General features: G+C 42.5%; 1 protein-coding gene across 11 annotated transcripts in view; it reads right to left on the reverse strand.

The window, feature by feature from the left end:
- foxn3 (forkhead box N3) overlaps positions 1 to 20,749 on the reverse strand; it is a 79,063-nt gene that overhangs the window by 34,685 nt on the left and 23,629 nt on the right. For 8 of the 11 annotated variants that reach the window (XM_088924573.1, XM_088924566.1, XM_088924572.1 and 5 more), the window contains 2 exons: positions 16,660 to 17,216; positions 3,927 to 4,063 (listed from right to left, as the gene is read on the reverse strand). In XM_088924573.1, coding sequence (XP_088780699.1) covers positions 3,927 to 4,063; positions 16,660 to 17,202 — 680 coding nt within the window. In that variant the 5' untranslated portion in view covers positions 17,203 to 17,216. Of the gene's footprint in view, positions 1 to 3,926; positions 4,064 to 16,659; positions 17,217 to 20,347; positions 20,554 to 20,749 lie in introns of those variants that run through there. The other 3 variants (XM_088924569.1, XM_088924562.1, XM_088924570.1) reach the window with 2 other exon arrangements.

Raw genomic sequence — 20,749 nt, forward strand, 5'->3', positions numbered from 1 at the left:
CCACCAGACTTCGGCAGCCCAGCCAATCAACACGCTGAGCATGTGACATCCAGATCTGCTGTTGATACACCAACATGGCACGACTTCCTGGAGCATGGCTGCAGCTCAATAGGCGTTCTTGTCCACACCATGAGCTACTCTGAACTGCTTTCAAACACTGCACTTTCTCAGATGAAGTGAAGAGCACGTTTATAGCTCACTGAATTAAGTAGTCATGCTTTCCGATTCTGCCCTGCATCATTCTTTAATTTCTTACTTACTAGGAAATTCCTAAGTTCTTTGAAATGAGAGCACTATTTCCAGTTTGATCACCAAAAAATAAAGAATTACTTCTTTGAAACTGAACTGGATTCGGCTGGTTGCTATTCTGTTGCACATTTACTATGTGCTGTTAAACAAACATAGCTATGCAAAACACTTGGAGATGGTGCTCTTTACAAAACTGCACACTACACAATAAAAATGAATGGGCCAAGTATAACCTGGAGGTCGCTACACCTCCAGCTTTCCCACATCTGCAACATTTGGAAAAGTCCTGGCGAACTGCCCCCCCTCACCCCCCCACACACTACTGAGGAATAATAAAAAAGCAGCAATTTAAAAAACAGACGTGTTCAAATCAGGCTGATATAAAGTGACAGGAGCGAAGACTGGAGGTTGTCTTTCTACATAAAGATCACGTTCTAATTACACCAAAGGTTGAAGAAAGACGAAAATCAAGACTCCCCGTTTCAAAGCGTGCGTGTTGTAGCCTGTGATTACTACAGACAGGTTATTTACCACGCAGAGCTGGGAAAAATCGAGGTTCTGAAAATATTACCACTGGGTAATATTTTCCATGGCTGTCTTCATTAGTGTGAGGTACATGCTTTGGCTGTGCTGCCGGAGCCAAGAGAATTTAAAGATGCTTGAAAATAATTACTGAGGACATAGGCAAAAAAAAAACCTAGAAAAACAGGCCAAAATACAGTTTTAGTACTGTTACCTTCAGAACACCGAAACATGGTGTCAAAACAGAATATCAACACCCTCTCCTACAATGCTCAAATATTTTCCCTCATCAGTTTCTATATTCCAGTTCTGGATGCAGCTCAATAGCAAAATCACTTCAAAGAAGAGAAGAAAACAATCATGGCACACGAGCACAAGTATGAAAAGTCACATTGTTTTATTTTTGTATTTTATCTACCTCTTCTTCCAAAATAATTCTGACATGATAGCAAGATTCCTCTCAACCCGCTACAAAAAGGCCTCATTTAAGAATCCACCAAAGCACACACCTTACGTGACTGTGGCTGAATTGCACACTGGCTGTATAAAACAATCCCATTAAGGGTGTTAGATATGGAAACATCCTCAGTTGAAATTCCCATTTCCATTACAATTGCTGTCCAGCCTTCTGAACGGCTCTGTAACTGTACTGCAGAAAATGAAGTGAGCAGGGAGTACAGGGCGGCCAGACAAGGAAGACGGGAGGAGACAACACATTCATCCTCCCCGGAAAAACAGTCCGCAGCACTTTTCTCTCCACGCGCATGAATTCATTTCTCCATTTATGGTTGTTCCAAGTATGAAAAGGCACACGTAAGAGGAGGAGAGGTCTATCTGTGCATTCTAAACAATTTTTTTTTGTTCTTTCAGTTGAAGGAGCTCCATTTAAAATTAATCTCCTAAAGCTACCGGACCTCAACTTGTCATCTCGGATAATTCACGCATCCATGGATTTTTATGAAGATGGACAAAAGCAGGTACAAAAACCCTAAAATAGGCTCCAAGCCATCTGCTGTTGCCATGGAGAGTTATGTGTTGCCAGGGCAATAGCGTATTTCTCTGCGCTAATGGCCTGTCCTTTTGCCAGGCAACAAATAGCCTTGTGATGCAACTGCACCTGTCTCAGCTATGTGTTACCATGGAGGCGTTCCTGTTGCTATGGTTACCATCACGCTAATCGCCGAGCAAGGGCAGACATGCAGCAGTCGACTCCCAAGCCCAGCTGTTCTTCCTGATCTCCCACAGAAGATACACTACCGGCATGTAAAGGAATGTGCCTAAACCTGCCAGTTACACAACGGCTTTCCGAGCGATCCCAAGGCCTCTCCTTCAGTGGAGCCTCTAGCATCAGGATCACTTGCTCACATCAGGACGAAAATATTGTAAGTGCAGCAATTATCTCCATGACTCAGGAGTGCGTTTGGCTTCGGCAGCTTTCCCAGAAAGGCTGTGGTTTAGCACCAAGATCCAGTCAGTAAGCCTTAACCATGGCAGTCTAGCAAACAAGCAGCCAACAAGAAAGGACGAAGCAATGTGGCGCAGGTCCATTTATCAACCCTGACAGCACTAAAACAGGTATCCTTCCCCCAAATCCACAGTAGCCAGATGAACACTATTATCTGCTGACATGCAGTGCAGTACCATCTGGCCTGTTTGTGAGTGAAGAAGGGTAATATAATAAGAGTTGATGTGACGACAGCGATGTTTTTAATATCTAACCTTTAAAGAGGCGACAGTTAAGACTCCCCCTGCTATCACACTGTTAAATTCCTTTAATGATTTCTACGTGTATGCAAGACGTGTCCTTACCGTACTCGCGGTAAATAATGAGAATGAGTTTTGTCAAAAACGGTTATTTACACATTCTTCTTCTTCTTGTTAATTATTCACATTTGGTGAGCCAACGGCGTCTCACTGATCATGAGGCGTGGCTTTGTTTTGTTCCCTCCTGGATAAGGCCGACTGTCCACTTCATGACCAGAACGTCACAGACAGTGTGATTTCTGCAGAGGACTCCAGCCCACGTGAGCCCTTCTTCCCTCACGCAGAGCACCGTGCGTACAGAACACCTCTTATTTATCACCAACTGATGGTTTAAAGGCAGCCGAAGACTCAGTCAAGGGTCTGTCGAACCAGGAAACCAGATCACGCTTAATCCCATTATAAATAAATCCTGCATTTAGAATTGCTCGAATGTTATGTACGTATTGCTGAAGCTAAAGTTTAATTAAATTATTTCTCTGGGTAGCGGGAGCAAGTGTCTGAATGCATTGAAATCTTTTATTCTGTTTCAGGTGTTTTTGGGTTGCTCAGAACAGCTCTTCTTAAAATATAGAAATACAAGTCTGCAGTAATAAACACATATCCTTCTGTAGAAACCTTGTTTATAAAGAATGATACAGACATGTTACAGCCAGGCTCTGCCTTTTTGGTGTAGTATGTCTTTTTTATTTCTATTCATCTATTTCCAATTAACACTCCTACATACTCCTACATGGGGTAGGAAACCATTTAGAACCTTTTTGTAAGAAAAATAACAATTATAGGCGCAAGTAACCCACACATAACTTTCTTAAAATAAACCTCCTGTGATTTCCTTTGCACATTAATTCTAACTGCTGTGTGCAGTGACCTGGGACCAATGACATTACTGTTTTACACTGAGTTTTAGATTTTGCAAATGTCTCAAGAGACAGCAATTTGCTTACTATACCGCTCTAGACCAAAACAAAGCTGAAAAAAAATGAAATTGTAAAACTGCGAGAGAAGCAAAATTTGAAGATCACTTCAGGTGATACTATAGCCACAACTTACTGTTAAATTTATTTTCACTAACCTTCAGAAGTTTGCTTTACTAAAAACTAGCCTCCTGTTTGCTACATACCCTTTGGTTGAAATGATATGCCATTTTGGGCTTTACAGTAAAGCAATTATTCTCTTCCACAGTTCAATGGCTCTGCACATGGACCTGTTAGCTGGATCTGGATGAAGTGAGCCTGAGTGCCTTCTCAAAGCCCTGAACCACACTTCGCTCCGACAGGTCTGCGGGGATGCAGAGCTGGCACTCCTCGGTGCTCGCAGTCTTCAAAAACGTTTGAAAATCGACAAGAAGAAGGAAGTCGGGAATCAATAGCTTTCCCATATCTCTTTCTTACCTTGGATATGCCTGAGGAGATGTGGGTGGGGTGTTAAACACCTGGGAGTATGGATGATAAGGTGTCTTTTTCAATGCTTGAATGAGATTCTGTCTGTATTCTGGATCTATGCACCACAAGGAACCTTTCCCAATGCTCTGCAGAGAAAGAAGACAAAAAAGACTTTTAAAACAGGTGTGTGATAGTCTGAAAACTTCATTGTATTTTTAAATAAAAAATTGAACTGTCAAGCTTAAAACAATTCCTTTCTTGGCTCCTTGCCACATAAGATGAATTAATGTCTCATATGAAGCCATTTTAAACTTACCTCCTATCGTCCTACAGAAATTCTGCAACTCCAGATAGAAATATCTACCTGTCAAAATACAGGGTGATAGACCTGTCAGATTTCCAGCATCTTTAAGCACATCTATTAGCTTCCTTGCTAATGAACATTTGACAACTGCTCGAAAAAGATTTGTTAATGAAATACACAAATGTGTGGAATGTTAAAGAATTTATAAACACTAAATTCTACATTAAGGGCTCTTTCTTCGGTCTAAAGAAACATCTATGTATCACATGTGATGCCAAGGGAGGTATAATTTGTGCTCAAAGCAGGTGAGAAATATTAATTTTACAAAACTGCTCACCTTAAAATGTGCCGACTGGAAACAGTGATTAACATAAATATGCCCTGATTATTGGTTCCCCCTGTGCCTGTGTATTTGTAACTAGCTTTGTCCAGAACTGCTTTCAGGTTTCTATTAATCAATTTCAGATCTTCTGCAATCCCATGGGCTGATGAAGCTTCAGGGCTAGCCTTTTCCAGTTGATCGGCTCAAAAGCACACAGCTAGAATAAACCCTTGTTGGAGGAAGAGAAAGACTGGGTGAAATAAAGGCAATTTCTAAGGCCAGACAGGGAAAGCTCAAATAGTTTTCTTGGATGGGGCCTTATAGACTACTCTGTATGTTAATGGTGAAATGAGTGCCTCCTGAATAGGTGAACATGCTGGGAATTGCTTAAGACCATGCTTTAAAAACAGTCAACTGTCCCCATAAATCACAACTTGTTTTTTTTCCAGTTGTAAAGAATAAAAAATAATAAATGAATAATAAATGAAGCACAACTGACAAAGCTTTTTCAATAAACTGCCCATAGTGACCATTCACTTCCTTAGAGCAAAAATGCAGCTCTGCACCGATGTTGAATTTGGCTGTACGTGGGCACAAACCAGAGACTTTACGTTATACTGTATCTGCAGAATCTATTAATTCTATCATACCTAATCCAACTGCGTTGTACTGAGTCTCCTACCTATCGCGTTGAGCAGAGCACAGTCTCAGGTGCAGAATGATTATGTCAGACATCAGAGGATAAGTCAGGATATCAGCAAAGCAGAGCACCCTGGACACAATGCTGAACATTCATTACAATTAACTTCACCCTCTGTTAGATTCAAAAGGAGGATTTCTTCTAACATGTTTGTGTAATTATTATTTTTTATTCTTTTTTCAATCTTTCATCTGATCTCTAAAGACTATTTATATGTAGCGCCCAAGAGAGCTAACTGTGCAAATTAAATTAATCACAGATTTGCCAGTTGTCCACAGTGGCAAAGTGTTGCTAGGAAACTCCTCAGTCTTTTCCCGTTTAATGTTTCATAGTTGAAGTCTTCCGAGTACTCTTTTGCTGGATTTCACACACAGTACACTTAAAAAAAGTCGTTAAACAACCCCCAAAAATTGCCAAACAAGGTCTAAGAGCTAAAAGCCACATTGATGATTTGCATGGTGATCTGCCTGTGAGATAAGGCACATTCTACACCATTTAAACTGCTCAGGTGCTGAACACAGAAACTACAAAATGTTAATTGTTGCATGTTTTGCTCTCTGTGTTTTAGTAGAACTTTAATTCTCCAAAATGAGCAGGCATCCTGACAAACAAATACATAAATGCTTTTAATCTTACTGGCTGAAAAATTGAGTGCAACATCATCCAGGTGGATGCTGCACATTGGTGGTGGTGGAGGGGAGTCCCCATTACCTGTAAAGCGCTTTGAGTGGAGTGTCCAGAAAAGCGCTATATAAGTGTAAGGAATTATAATTATTGTTATAACATGGAGAGAGCAGTTTATTGCCTCTTAATTTTTAATTTACACACACAGAAATGCATAAGACAGCTGATAAAATGAATTAACCACGTGTGATGAAACTTAAGACAAAAGTGTAACTTGTTAAAAGCAACACTTTTGAAGAACTACCAAAGAGCCAGCAATCTCACAAAATGTTTGCCATCCAAAAGCAAATCAACACTGTGTTTTGTTTTCTGGTGAACAGAGTGAAGAAACTGAACAAAACAAGAAGAACTAAAATCTTTTCAGAAATAAAGTCTTCCACTGCAGAAGCTTTCTAATACTTTTACCATCATAATATGATATTGTGCTGGAATCAAAAGTCGTTGGCCTCACTCCCATGCAATATTTACCCCAATTAAGACTAGTCAGGGGTGGGCTGTTTATATTGCTTGATGTGCTTCACAGTACAGCGACATGTGAGTAAAAGAGCTACTGTATGTGCAATGCCATCATCGTTCAGTGAACCGTTGTGTACTTCTGTTTCCATCATTAAAAATAAAGTTTCAAGTGAATAAAGAATGGTTTTGTTCAGCATAAACAATGTTCCCAACAAGTTAATAAAAATGACTTTCACATCACCTCTTGAGGCTTGGCTCCCTGTCGCTCAGCAGGCCAAGTAAAGTAACAGTGGGTTAAAAATCTTCACCTGCCTTAGCATTAGTGGGTTGTCTTCAGTGAAACATTTTGTTCTGAAATGTATTTTGCAGTATTGCAGTGCTCTGCATGTATTAACACGCTGCAAGCTAACATGGGTATAGGAATGCTGACTGTCCACATCAATATTCCTTATAATCAGTCTCTGTAGATAAACAATGAAATCTACATTGTTAGTCTGTAAAAAGGCACCTACGCCAACATTCAATATTGACTTTCCTGTACAGGCCCTTACATTAAAGCATTTTGATTTCTATCATCAGAAAGCAAACAGGAGGACTGAATTTCCGTACTCTTAAAACAGATTTGGGAAAAGACTGCTGGAATTGTTCCTCTTTCTCATGTTTATAAAACCCCACTTCCTCGTTTTGCTGAAGACATTGTTTCAGCTTACAGAGAAAAAACCCACACAAATTCACAAGACTCACTTGACAAGAGCGCACATTAATCCAAAAATTGTGATATTTTCTAATGTGGTGGAACACTTCATTTTGCTTGTTTATTATTTTAGAAAACACAGCAAAAGGCAGTATTTTTTTTTTACCTAAACACAAGTTATGAAAGTAACAGGATTTCAATTTAAATCTAAATCTAATATATAACATTTCACCAAAAAAAAAATCAGTTTGAAATAAGTTTAATTTACTTGAATTTTGGAAAAACAGTTTTTCCCACCCCTTCTTTACAAACAAATCTGAATTTATATTTAGATCAAATGAGTTCCCTATCTGCAGTAATTAAACTGTCAAGTTTCCATCAGAGTATGTTAAAACCAAAACAGAGATTATTGAAGGAAAAAATTAATACATGTCATAAAATTCAAAACTTACATGCCATAATTTAGATTGTCAAGTTTATCTGAAATAAAGTACATCATGACAGCTCTGCTTTGTGCTTTATCTAAGCCGATGGAAAACTATGCATTCATTAGGGTATAAAAAACAGGCATCAGACTTTGATTCAGTACAGGCAGCAAAACGTTACACAGCGAAGAAATATACAGTGTTTTTGAGAAAAAGGAAAGACACCTTATCGGCTAAAAAGAAGAAACGCCAGTTGAACCTGGATAAGTCTATACGAAGAAACACTTTGGTTTTATTTCAAAAACAGCCCAATAAACGCTTTAACAATATTCTATCTGATTGCAACTTTTATTTTCAACCGTCAATTAAGAAAATGAGTTAGTATTCCTCACTGGAAAATCAGTTAAAACATCCGAGGTCACCATAACAGGTATTAGCTGATAATATAACCAATTAATTCATGAAAACGTGCTCATCGCTTTTCTTTTTTAATAAGTGGAACTGAAAGGGGGAAAAAAGCACGCGTCTCACAGGAAAGAAAAACAGATGGAGGCCTCTTTTTGTGATGATGCACTTCAGGGCAAACTGATGAACTATAGAGGGCATTCAAAACTCCCCTGCGTGTATAATATTACCAACGGCTATGGTATCATATTATTCATATTCGCCCCCCCCCAGACAAGTGACCCTGCTGGTCTGATTTTCCAAATGTACTGTAATCAGGAAAAATCAATAGAGTTTAGGCCACTTTCTTAGTGATTTATTTCCATCTCCTGACAGCTGGCGTGCTGCTCCAAAAGCTGGCTCAATGGCAGGAGTCAATAGAGTCTCCAATCAAAAGAAAAAAAACTTGGATTACACTGGTCTCCTAGGCAACCAGCAGCAGTGGAGTGGTAAAGGCTGTTTGATAGTCTCGGCAGTAGGATCTTTCATGCTCACAGAGAGCCATGGTCTCTGAAGACGCAATGCTCCATCACAACCAATACAGTTAATCCTATCAACTTCTATGCAAAATAAAAGCCTTGCTTTTAAAAACCTCTCCCTCCCACCAGATCCTCCTCATAAACTGTGAAATATGGAATTGTCATAGAACATTAAAGCTAAATCTGTTTATAGGATGTCTGCTGAAAGGAACTGAATACCTAGATCTGAATTTCTTAATGACATTTCTTTGTTTTGCGGCAATCTGGGCACATTCAGTAATAACACCATTATGCTATCACAGTATGCTAAAATGCTAAAATGACTAACTAACGATGGATACTAACCCAAAATCACAACTTAAAATTTAGCAGAAAAGAAATGAGACAATCTGCAAGAATACAACAGGATTCAAGTGTACTGTATCCTGTTTCTTATACTGCTACTGAACAAAAATGAACTAATTTGAAAGTCGGGACTGTCTGCCTGCGCAGGACAGTCAGCAAAGTCCGTGTGACTTGGGCAGCAGGAAAGCAACACCTCAGCAGGTCTTCCCTCTGTACGATTTACAAGAGCCGGAACTCTTACCAAACACATCGGATTTAAAATGTTCCGACATACACAATGTCTGGGAATGACTCGTCGGGGAAGAGCAGGGCTCTCCAATGCACTTAGGAGCTAACGATCAAGGCTGCACTTTCCAGCCCCTGGAGTCCCGATTCCATTACCAGGGTTTCTGAGAACAGCACGAGTACCAGTGGGGGGCCGCAGTGCCCCAGGCTCCCAGCCTCCACCATCGCAGGCCTGCCCTGTCCATTTGCGCCCTGTTGAACCAGCACAGCACCACCCGGGGGTCACGAGCGCTCGCAGGGCTCTGCGCTGCACAAAGGGAGCTTGTGCAGAGATGAGCACTGATTCAATAGACGCGAGCGTGCTCCCCATTTCAATGGGACAGCGGATAAATCTCTCTCTTCTAACAAAAAAAAAGGATTCACTCCACCAACCGGAATTGTCAAGAAAGCAATGAGGACAATGAGGCAGCAAAACAGGACGTCGTTTGAGATTTAATGGTGGCAGTGCAGCAGTGGCTTCTAAAATACTGTCACAATTAACAGCGGTGCACAAACTACGGCTTCTGTAGGAAAGGACATCTTACTTTCAGCCCCAGTCTTTTAACGACCCCGACAACAGTTCACTAAAAATGTCTGGACCCAGACAAAGCCTCGGTAGAAAGACGCTGAGGCAGACTGCACTGCTTCTGTCTCTGTTGTGCCAGCTGCCATTTTCATTTGCTGTGCTTTGTTGCTTGTTTATTTTTCAAAACCCCCAAAAACGTTAAACAAATAAAAAAATGCGAAATTCCTTTCTGGCAAAAACAAAATGGACAGCATCTTTTCAACAGCACAGGCCGTGTGGCGTGGTGAAGCTGCTGTCGGGTACCCTGAGGCCTCCCTCCTCACAACGGTCTTCATCGCGGGAGGTTTCACTAGGCTGTCCCTAAACCGAAGAACTAGCACAGATTAAACTGAAAAAGTCAATCTCATCTATCAAACAGTGGGATCACGGGCAGAAAAAACAGAAACAGCAGCATGCTGCCAACGACAGCATCGGGATAAGGGCGTCCATAGATCATATCTCCCTCACTTGGCCTGAGGGCTACTGCGCTGAGCCGGGACACAGCAGTCAGGTTATTAGAGGAGTCCGGTTCTTAAGATATGCCACTTCTAGAAAGGCATACACTGCTTTTTGTCAGAGTTGAGGCCTAATCCTTTTGTTGGCACTCAAGCACAGTACTTCCTATCCACAGAGAAACTCTGTCACACAGGATGGGAATGAGGCTTCAGCAAAGGTTGCCAAGTGTGAAGGAGGAAATGAATGGAATCCACAGAGAAGTTACCATCTCATTCATAATTACAGGTTGTTCACATTTCGCAGTAATTTGCAGGATTTCGTTCATTTTTATTCAAGGAACAAACATCGGCTGACACAGACTGTAGGAACAGTGGATCTTGAGTGGAGATACTACTCCTTAACGTGAGCTGTGTGTAGTATTAAGTGGGGAGGCACGGTGGGCCAGTAGTCAGCATTGCGGGGCTCCATTCCTGGGGTGCTCTCTGCACGGAGCTCGCGTGGGTTTCCTCCCACAGCCCGCTGACATACCGGCAGGTTAACTGGCCCCTGGGAAAACTGGTCCTGATGTGAGCGTGCGTGCCTGTGACGGTGTGCCCACTGCCCGCCAGGACAGGCTCCGACTCCCCCGATGCCCCGCACTGGATAAAGCAGTAAGGATATGGACGGGCGTATGAAGTGACTTCGACGGATTTCAAGGTCAGATGTTAATGAAGACATCTACTGTAATGTAGGTATTTTGTACTGAAACACACGCTGTGTCCACAGCATTTCAAGAAGTCCTGGAAATGTTCTCAACTGAGAGAAAAGAAATCTAAGCAAATCACATACAGCATGAAGTGGCTCCAGGCACTGCCAATAAAACTAGTATTCCTAAGAAATTGTTTGAGGTAATTTGGGGTCAAATCCCTTTATGTAAAGTTGAAAATATTAAAAAAAACATTAATGCAAAGAATCAACAGGCACAGCCACGTTCTAGCCCCAGAAATAAAGCTGGCAGTGTTCTTGTGGAAATACCGCTGAAGTCTGTTTTTCTTGTTATATAAACTCTGTAAGAGACCGAAAGGCATTAAACGTGGCAATGATTCAATTCTTCCTTCTACCGACTTCAAAGGCTGCATGCAATTTTAACTGTTTAACCATGCTGCACTTTGAGGATCTAATCCAGCCAGGGTTTCTGCATTAATAGACGGATAATTTCACATCCCCATCATTCCCCCCTAGGGAATCGGGGAGCGAGCTGCCCAGCTGTCGATGGCTCCAGCAGCACAGAGGGGACACAGCCGCCCCGGGGCCCCAAACTAGCAGCCCTGTCCATACAGGACCTCATACCTGCAGCAGCCCACGTGCCTCAGGGCAGGCCAGCCCCCAGCGCTCAGCCTAACTGCTGGAGCACGTCAAGAGACAGGGCCTGGCTCTCTGGCTCTTACCAGTCACACCCCAGTGTGGGCCACTCTTGCACTCCTTCTGTTACAGCCCACACTCTGAAGTCCTTGCAGGAAGCATCAGTATTCGGAGCTCTTTTAGAATCAAACAGGTTACAGGTAACGCACTGAAAAATGCATTATCTTTATCGAAGAGAAAATGCGAACATGTCTGTGGAAAACCCATTCCCGGCTCTTGAACCGAGGCAGAAATGAACTGGTTCAAATCCTCCGAGAGTCCAGCTGTCAGAGGTGCGTGATGACTATAAGCCTGGGCCAGACGGACCCGCAGTCTCACACAAGCCCTGCGCTGCACTGTATCAGACAGCAGCTTTACTCGGCTTCTTTCTTAAATGGAAACTGACCATCAATGCTGGGCTTGGAATTCACAACTGGCAGACTGGGTGCAGTTTTGATTTGTTCTGGGCCTCTAGGAACATATACAGTATATATCTGGCGTATACAAAATCCATTTAAAAGAACTTGTGGTACCTAAAACACTAATAATTCCTTACACTTTTCTGGACACGCCACTCAAAGCGCTTTACAGGTAATGGGGATCCCCTCCACACCACCAATGTGCAGCCCCAACTGGATGACGTGACAGCAGCCATAGTGCACCAGTCCACCCCCCACACAGCAGCTATCAGTGGGGAGGAGAGCAGAGTGACGAAGCCAGTTCATAACTAATAATCTAACATTCTTTTTCCTAACATTGGTTATTCCTCATTTTGAAAACAAAACGTGCAATAATCCCTCCACTGCTAGACTTCTCCCACTCACAAGACACTCCATTTTCACAAGCACACTCTATTCTGTGCAGCCTTTTTTTTTTACAAGATGCAATGAATACAGTACCTGTAGGTTAAGAGTCCTCATTTCCTAGACCACAAACGCAAATGTGCTGACGCACTTATCTGTGCCTCTGTTTTTATTGATCACAACAACTGCACTGTAAGCACTTCTTATCATGAACCTTGAAATACACACAAAGGTAGGAGCCCTTTGCAGCTCTGATAATGAGAGGTATATAGTGCCAACTTCAGCTAACATATTCAGTGGCGCTATTTACTTCACAACATCTTCTTCTGTAAACACATAATTATGTGGCACTTCTTAATTTAAGTAGTTTGTGCTGCAGGGACTGGAGTACTGACACTGTGTTGCATAGATACATAACACATTCTTCAGCGACTTCATCAGATACTGTTTGTCACAATTACTATATTTTACTTTATTTACAAAACTTGCGAAATCTTTTATCCAGTACTATTTATATAAGGCAGACATTTTAACAGCGAAACCCTGTCTGACCACTTTTATCTAATCAAGCGCATTTCGCAACGGGCGACAGTTCCTAGGAGAACAGCTCCCATGTGAGAGGTCACAATCCAGAGGAGGCGAGGAACAGCGCTGGAGTCCCGAGTTTTCCCTGTGGGTCGCCGGTCCTGGGTGGGACGTCCACTCTGGCTTTGAAGGAAGCAGCTCTCACACTCACACTGCGGGGTGTCAGGAAACATTCTTTCTAAATCCTCTCTTTCTAGGTGCCGCCTTTGCAGGATCCATTTTCGGCCTCCTGTCTACTAAAAGGATGAAAGTGAGGCGATTCCCCTCAGATGCTCAGCGATGACCTTCGGAGAAGGAGCTGGCCATGCAGGAGAAACCCCCCGCCAAACTAACTTCACCATGGGGTGCCCCTCTTGACACTTTTGCAGCTACTGCGGCTGGTTTCACATAAATCTTGGCTTTCTTCCACGACCGAACGGTTATTTTTTGTGTGCACTTGTCTCCTCCCCCCCCGAACGGAGGAACAGGCGGTGTTGTACTGCATGCAGGCGGCCCCCCTAGCTGCCGAGTGGAGCGCAGCGCAGCGGGGGGGACCAGTTTGCAAACAGCACCATGGAAACTCCCGACACTCCGGCCGTGACCGGGAAGACCTCGGAGAAAGAGGGAGCTGCTCGGCTCAAAACAAGGACTCTCTCCGAACCAGGGCAGGGCGGCACCCCGAAATATTTTCACCAACTCAGATATTGTCACTGCAGCATTCAGGTTTTTGATAGAGAGTTTTTGGTGTATTTACAGGTTACTGTCCTCTTTAGCCAGTTCACAATAACACAGCTGGTGAAGAACCCAATGTCCGACCTCTGGGTGTGGTTTCAGTATAAACAACCAGCAGAGCTGCAGCTCTCCATCGCCTCACTCCAGTCCACCACACACCTGATACAAAAGCTACAACTGCTGCATGGTCCAACAAAGCTGACCCACCAAGCCACATTTCTAACACATTACTCAATACAATAATGGAATTGTAGGTCTACACATCTATACACACAAATATATATTTATAGAATATGAAAGAGGTTTTGCAATATCGTTGGAACTAAAATGTGAATGACAAACAAAATGAAAATGAATCTTCTTTGGAAATCCTGCTAAGTAAAGAAGGAATGGCGTCTTAAACAGTTTTAAGAATCTAAGTTTTCAAATGTGACTTCAATTGTTTCGGGTAAACACAGTGTGAAAAGCAAGTCATCCTGATGGCGCCAACACCTTGACAATACTTCGATATACACTGAAGCCAAAGAAAGGTCTAAGCAAAGTTTACTGTGAATGCTATGGACTGCAGATTCAAAGTTCTCGAATTAAAGGGCAGGAAGTTTTGATCGGTCTCCTGGGTCCTCCCAGCTCCCAAGGGGAATGCGATGGGATACTACATGACCCTGCTCCTCTTAAGTGTGTTTCAGTTGAGGTAAACACACCAAGGAGCTGGGAGCCCCTGACAGACCCTCTAGCAAGCAGGCAGAACTGAGGGAAGCGTGGTTCTGAGCCGAGACTCTTATTCTGCAACAGCGCCATCACCTTCAGCATCTCACACGAACAACACACTGCTCTCCTCTGTGGTACAGTTCACATCCCTGCCTTCACAAACCTTCCACCTTCCTTTCCCACATTAAAACAGCCATTTTCACACTGACTTTCTCCCCCACCCCATCCCTCCACCGGCAACTCCAGCCTACTGGAAACTTTATTTGGTAAAGATGGAAGAGAAATTATCCGCAATGCTTCTGGTTTCTTTCTGGGCATAAAGCAATACTTTTTTCCTATACGCAGAAGGCAAAATTACAAATGAATGAACATTCTACCCATGAATAAGGAGCAAATATTGACAGCATTTGTCATGTATTTTATGCATTAATAATGTTCTATTTCAATTTTAGAGATGACTAAGGACTGATAATATTTCAATATAAGAAAAATAACTGTTAAGGCCAGGGGAGGTCTTCACTTTGTTGGAAAAGCTGTAAACATGCCACAACAAAGCCGTTTTAAGTAGCCTAAGTCATCAGGTGAATTTTTACAAGACCAAGCTCGGTGTCAGCTGTACCAGATGAATTGCAAAAACACACAGAAAAAAAGGTTAATTCAATTACATAAATCAACCTCAACATGTTTTGACTGGTGTAGGAGCCGTCGTCGACTTCCTAAACAATGTGTGTCCTAATGACTATACTGCTGCTAGATTAGCCTTTCCCAGCAAAACACAGAGGCTGCCACATCAGTTTCTCTGTTGCTACAGCAACTGCTTACTTTCCATGTCAACTGCAGCCCAGTTTCTATGGAGACACATACACAAAAAAAAATTCTCCTGCGCAGCCAAGGACCAGATGGCAGTGAACTGTGGAAGTCACATGGAGAGGCTTTAACATTCAGCCTGGCGCTGAAGGAAGGCACATTTCTCCACTCAGACAGCACAACGCAATTCCACGTCAACCAGAAAGCCTGTCCTCATTACTGGGTGAGAGGCTGGGATCAATATTGGATGAACCTGTAATATGTTGAAATCCTTTTGATTTGTTCTAGGAATACTGAAAGCTTAAAACAGCAGCCCACTAGTGTTTGCAAGCCAAGCCAAGTTAAAGGTTTAAGGTAAATATTTGCACTATAATTCGATGGCAGTAGACTCAAAAATAGCCCAACTGCCCCCACAATTATGATGCACACCTACAACAAGGTGCAGTATTTTTATTGTTGCACAATACTCTGTTCAGATAAGTCAGAAAGTGGTGTCTTCAATAAAATTCCTTTTCCAAGTTCTAATAACCTACATTTTCATGAAAAAAGTATGATTATATTTTTTTTCCCCAGGCACAGTTACTTCTCACTATTAGTTTATAATCACACTTCTTTGTAAACTACTGTAGTTAACTCAATTATGCTTAAAGTGCTCAAAAGCAAACAGACGTTGGTGTACCACGTGAATCCAGACTCTTATAATTAAGAAAATGCTATCAGGTTATGCAGTGTGTCAGTCACGTTTGGTTCAGTGGGTTAATTCCATCAGACAACTCACATGAGAATACCATGCAATAAGTCAACAGAGTTACTACTTCCTTACTACATGCACACTTTTCACTAAGTAAACTCATTACATTCTTAAATTGGATTCACCTAAAGAGGTATGTATTGGGAAATTTAGTTTCTAGCAGGTTTACTTGCATCCAGCTCATCATTCTGGTGAAAGTGCATGGCAAACGTTTAAAATATAGGCTTATAAAGTTGAGTTTAAGTTGCAGATGATGAGATATACAAAGTACCAAATACGAATTACTATCTAAAGCTTACCGTCCTCAAACCCCAGAAGATCAAAATAGAAAATGTTTTATTTGAATTAAGGCTGACAACTCGGCAAATGAAGACACCTTTAGTTAGTTCGGCTCACTGCCGAAACATTAACTACTTTCACTTTGAGCAAAGGTGCATTTTCAAAGCATTATTTCCTTCCTAAGTGTTCACAGTGACCAGTAATAAAGAAATAATCTGGTTTTGTTTCATGTTGACTTACAAAACTAAGTGAAACAAACTGAAGTTACAGAGCTAGAAAAAAAATCAGTATGATACATTTTGTGTTCATAACTCCAGGAGGAGTTTAACAGGCTCTCAAACGCAAATGTTTATTGATATCCCTAGTGTGGAAAGAGAACAGTACAAAAATAAAGCTATGATCATGATAAAAACATATGACCGCACCTGTTGCAGCAGTGCCAAAAACAATGTGCCACTGCCGTGGCAGGACAGCGAAACAAAAAAATATATATTCTGCTGCAAATGTCTAATTAAACAGGCAACAGACAGGGAACAAATCAGATACGGACGCTTGCGACACAGTGTAGAACAGAACCTACCTGACTCCTGTCCTTGTCCACCTTCTTGAAACACTTGTTCAGGGACAGGTTATGCCTCACTGAGTTTTTCCACCCAGTGGGGGCGTTGGCGAAGTAGGGGAAGTGTTCGAGAATCCAGTTGTAAATGTCCTTCACCGGCAGTCTCTTAGCAGGGGAGTCCTCGATGGCCATGAATATGAGGCAGCTGAAGGAATACGGGGGCTTGCAGTTGGGGTTCTGCTTGGCGTCGTAGGGCAGGTCTGAGTGCGCCGGGGACGGGGGGGTGTCGTCGTCGATCTCCTGGACGGGGCTCACGCTCCGCAAAACCGAGTCCCCGAAACTGTTGAGCAAGTTCTTGCTTTCGTGCAGCCAGTTCAAGTTCGTGAGCTCTTCGTCCTCCATGGGCCCCTTCTCCAGCTTGGTGGTCGGCAGTGACAAGTCCAGCTCCTCAGCTTCCTGGAGGGCCTTGGTCAGCGAGCTCCCCTGGTAATACTGGCTCAGGCCACTGGCAACGCTGACACCCGAGCCTTCCGGCTTCTTACTGGGAGGCATGACTGGACCCATTTAGACCAAGACTCCTGCAGAGGAACAATGCGACAATCAGGCTAACGTCAAGGAAACACAGCGGACACGCAGGACAGTACCGCTGCACCGTACCCAGTACCTGCTGACGGGTCCTGTTCACGCGTACCTCCTGGCTCACTGACCATGCAGGAGTGGAGAGAAGGAAAGGCCGTGGGAGAGACTGTGAAATATTACGGTTCAGGACTTAGTCTACGATTGCAAAACCGAATGGGAACTGGGAGCATGCTGTACGTATGTACAAATGCATACAGAGTAGAATACCTTATTGTACATCCTAAAAAACATGGGTTCCATGTAAGAAGCCCACCTGAAGCTTTATTCATTTCCCAGCCTCAGTACATCACAGTTCCTTAAGCACTGGTAAAAGAGCAGTTAAAAAAGAAATAAATAATTGTGTTGGCGCAGAATTCAGAGAACACTAATTAAAAATGGATGCTATGTCTTTCAAGCCAAAATTAAGCCTCAACTTTTGACACGGCTTGAAAACATGCGATTATCACTTAATCCACCAATATTTTGATTGATTTATTTGCAGCTGTCACTGCCCTTCAAGCAGAGAGCTTTGCTCTCTATATTTAATTAAGGGAAGAGACATGTTATAATGACTCTTATAATGGCTAATCCCTTGTTTTCTCAAGATGCATTAACCAGATCAGTCACTGAAAACAAAATAACAGCCTGTAATAAAAACTATCGACTTTTTTCTACACTAAACACCTATCATATACCAGAGCAGATTTTCAAAAAGTCCTTCAAAAAACAGTCTGACGCGTTAAATTCCTCCACAGGAGAAGAGCTCTGAGTGAAGACTGAAGAGTAAAGAACAAAAGCAAACAAATAAAAATAGCAGTACAAGTAAACAGTAGCACAGTCCAGATTCCCGGCACTTTGCTTGTTTTTGAAAATGTGCTACAGTTTTTACTGTGAAACGTGCACTCGGACACCTCCTTACACTACGGCCGAAACGAGCGCGTCACTTTCCACTTCGCACGACTGCCAGTCCTGCTGCTTCAGCCCTTCTGAGGAACAGGGAGCTGATCTTGGAGACGTGGATGGAAAGGCAGTTTCCAAAGTCTACTGCTCCATTCACTGCCATTTCTATACTGTCGTTAAAAGGTACGAGGCATCTTAGACACGATTGTAAGTTACAATATATTGTACACATGATCATGAGCATCAACAATTTCCTTAAAACCTCTACTAGCATTTTCTACAATTACAACAACTTTGACTGTTATACAGAGTAATTTGGGTAAGAAACCAAGCTTGTCATTTATCAATCTTTTACTCCTATTGGTGGGTATCTTTAAAAAACAATGACCTCAACTGAAGACAAGCTATTCGTGAACAGCCAGTATGAGGCGGTGCAGTAGCTAATCCATCACATTTACAAATTAAATCTAACAGGCTCGTTATCAGGTGTTCTTTGTCATTAAAACATAATTACATCCTCTCTTACACATCTAGAAATCTAAAAGGCTGATTTTGAACTACAAAGTACAGGTTTTAGGACTGGAACGCTGAGGTTACAATCTCTGAAGATCACCAGAGACTTTCTGAAGATTTAGCCTGAGCGCTTCTGGCCAAAGAAAAACCATTAAGGGAGAAGAGTAGGAGGTGAGTAGCAGAGAATGCCCACTGTCTGAAACTTTTACACAGCAGCACATCTGTTTGTCAAGGAAGTGTAAATTGTGCTATGTAGATAGAACTGAAATCACCAATTGGTTGACACTGGATCTGAAGAGCAGGGCAGCACCCAATAAAGCAAACCTAAATGTTTTTAACTAAAATTAAAACAACTTTAAAACTTCTTGTAGCACGGGCCTGATAAGTGTTTCTTTACTGAAGTGCACCTGGTTTCAGAACTTGTTACTTTTCAGACATGATCGCTTTAGAGGGGACTGATGCTAATAAAGAAGATAACAAGAAGATCGAAAATGAAGAATAGTGCTATTAATAAAAAAAAACAACAAACTGATTCACCAAAAAATAAAGGTGTTACATCCCTCTCTTAAACATGTAAGCGATCCAAATTTGGCTCCAAATGTAAGTTCGAGTCCCATGAGCCTCTGAACAGGAAAATTATATTATAGCTGACAGTAAAGTAATTTAATTGCACTGTTACCATGACGACGCACTGCTCTGTTTGTGCCTAATTTGCTTAACTGTTCGTTGTTTCCACAAGAGACCTAATATACCCATTATTCCCCAATCCAGTGTGTTATAAACTAACTCTTCAACGAGCCCCTAACGATCGGTCTCCCTAGTGGACAATGAAGCCCAGGTGAATGAGAACAAAACTTATTTTTTTTAAAAAAAGTATACCGCCCTTAAAAAAAAAAACACAGTAATAATTGTGCAATTGTCTTAAAGCAATAAAGACCTCCATGCCTACGTCCTTGACAGGAAAACTGCTGGCTAACGTGGTACAGACGATCTGATTGCGCTTCCATACATGGCCCTGTGAGTTACGATGTCTAATACCTTCCAAATCAAAAGAACTAAAAGATTAAAACCATAATTTCAGTGTAACCCTCGTGTCCGTCACACGGAACGCAAAAGCCATTAAACACGTTTGCTAAAGATTTAAGTTTCCCCGCTGAGAAACGCAAACGTGAAGTCGGCTGACAACCAGCTAATGAAAACATGTTTCCTTGAGGTAGCGCAGAGTAAACGACATATGTGGCACTGAAAGTAATTAACGGCACGGAAAATGTTGCTGAACATCTGATCCCCGTTTCCCACGCCGCGGCGAGAGCTTTAAGCCCTCTGTGGGCTCCCGCGCGCCTCGGCTTCCCCACGCCAAACTTTCAGCTGCCCCCATTTTTTTGTATTCAGCCGGGAAAACTGTGGAGCCTGAAAAGTAGTTTTAATCCTTGCCGTGCTGTGCTCCACAGCACCCAAGTCCCGTATTATTATTTTAAAAAAAAAAGTTTCGGACGTACAGTAAGGGCTGAGCGATCACCCGTGCCGTACTTCACAACGATACTTGAAAAATGAATATTTCAGAACAGACGCGTTTTTAAAACGCTATCCGCCTTCTAGGCACGGAAAAAAAAATGACCGAAGCGCAGTATCACACAAAGCACAAAGCTGTTGTTTTTTTTTTTGCTGGTTCTCTTACCTGCACATCTGAGGGGTGACAGAAAATAGTCTCTTTGGAATCAAAGTTCCTGAGTAAATTCCTTTAAACCCGTCCATCGCATTCTCCCGCACTGCCCCGACACCAGCCGGCTACACACGGAAAGCGCACGGTGCCGCTGGCAGCCTCACCACATCTCGGCTTCTCCCGTTCCTCCTGCTAGCCCGGCCGCCTGCGTTTGGTCTGCTCTAGCTGAAAAAGCGATAAACTGTTCCCACTGCACATAAAAACAGGCCCACATGACCAGAGCGCGAAGCCGTGGGATGGGCGCTAGCAGGAGCTCCAGTAACCGCACAGACTGCGGAGACGGCAAGGCAAGGGGTTAGAGAGATGATTGAGCACTCCAGCCTGTCCGAAAGCCAAAACGCCAGCTGTCCGAGCAAA

Source organism: Atractosteus spatula, chromosome 9, assembly GCF_055471065.1.
Source record: "Atractosteus spatula isolate fAtrSpa1 chromosome 9, fAtrSpa1.hap1, whole genome shotgun sequence".
In the NCBI taxonomy this organism is placed as follows: domain Eukaryota; kingdom Metazoa; phylum Chordata; class Actinopteri; order Semionotiformes; family Lepisosteidae; genus Atractosteus; species Atractosteus spatula.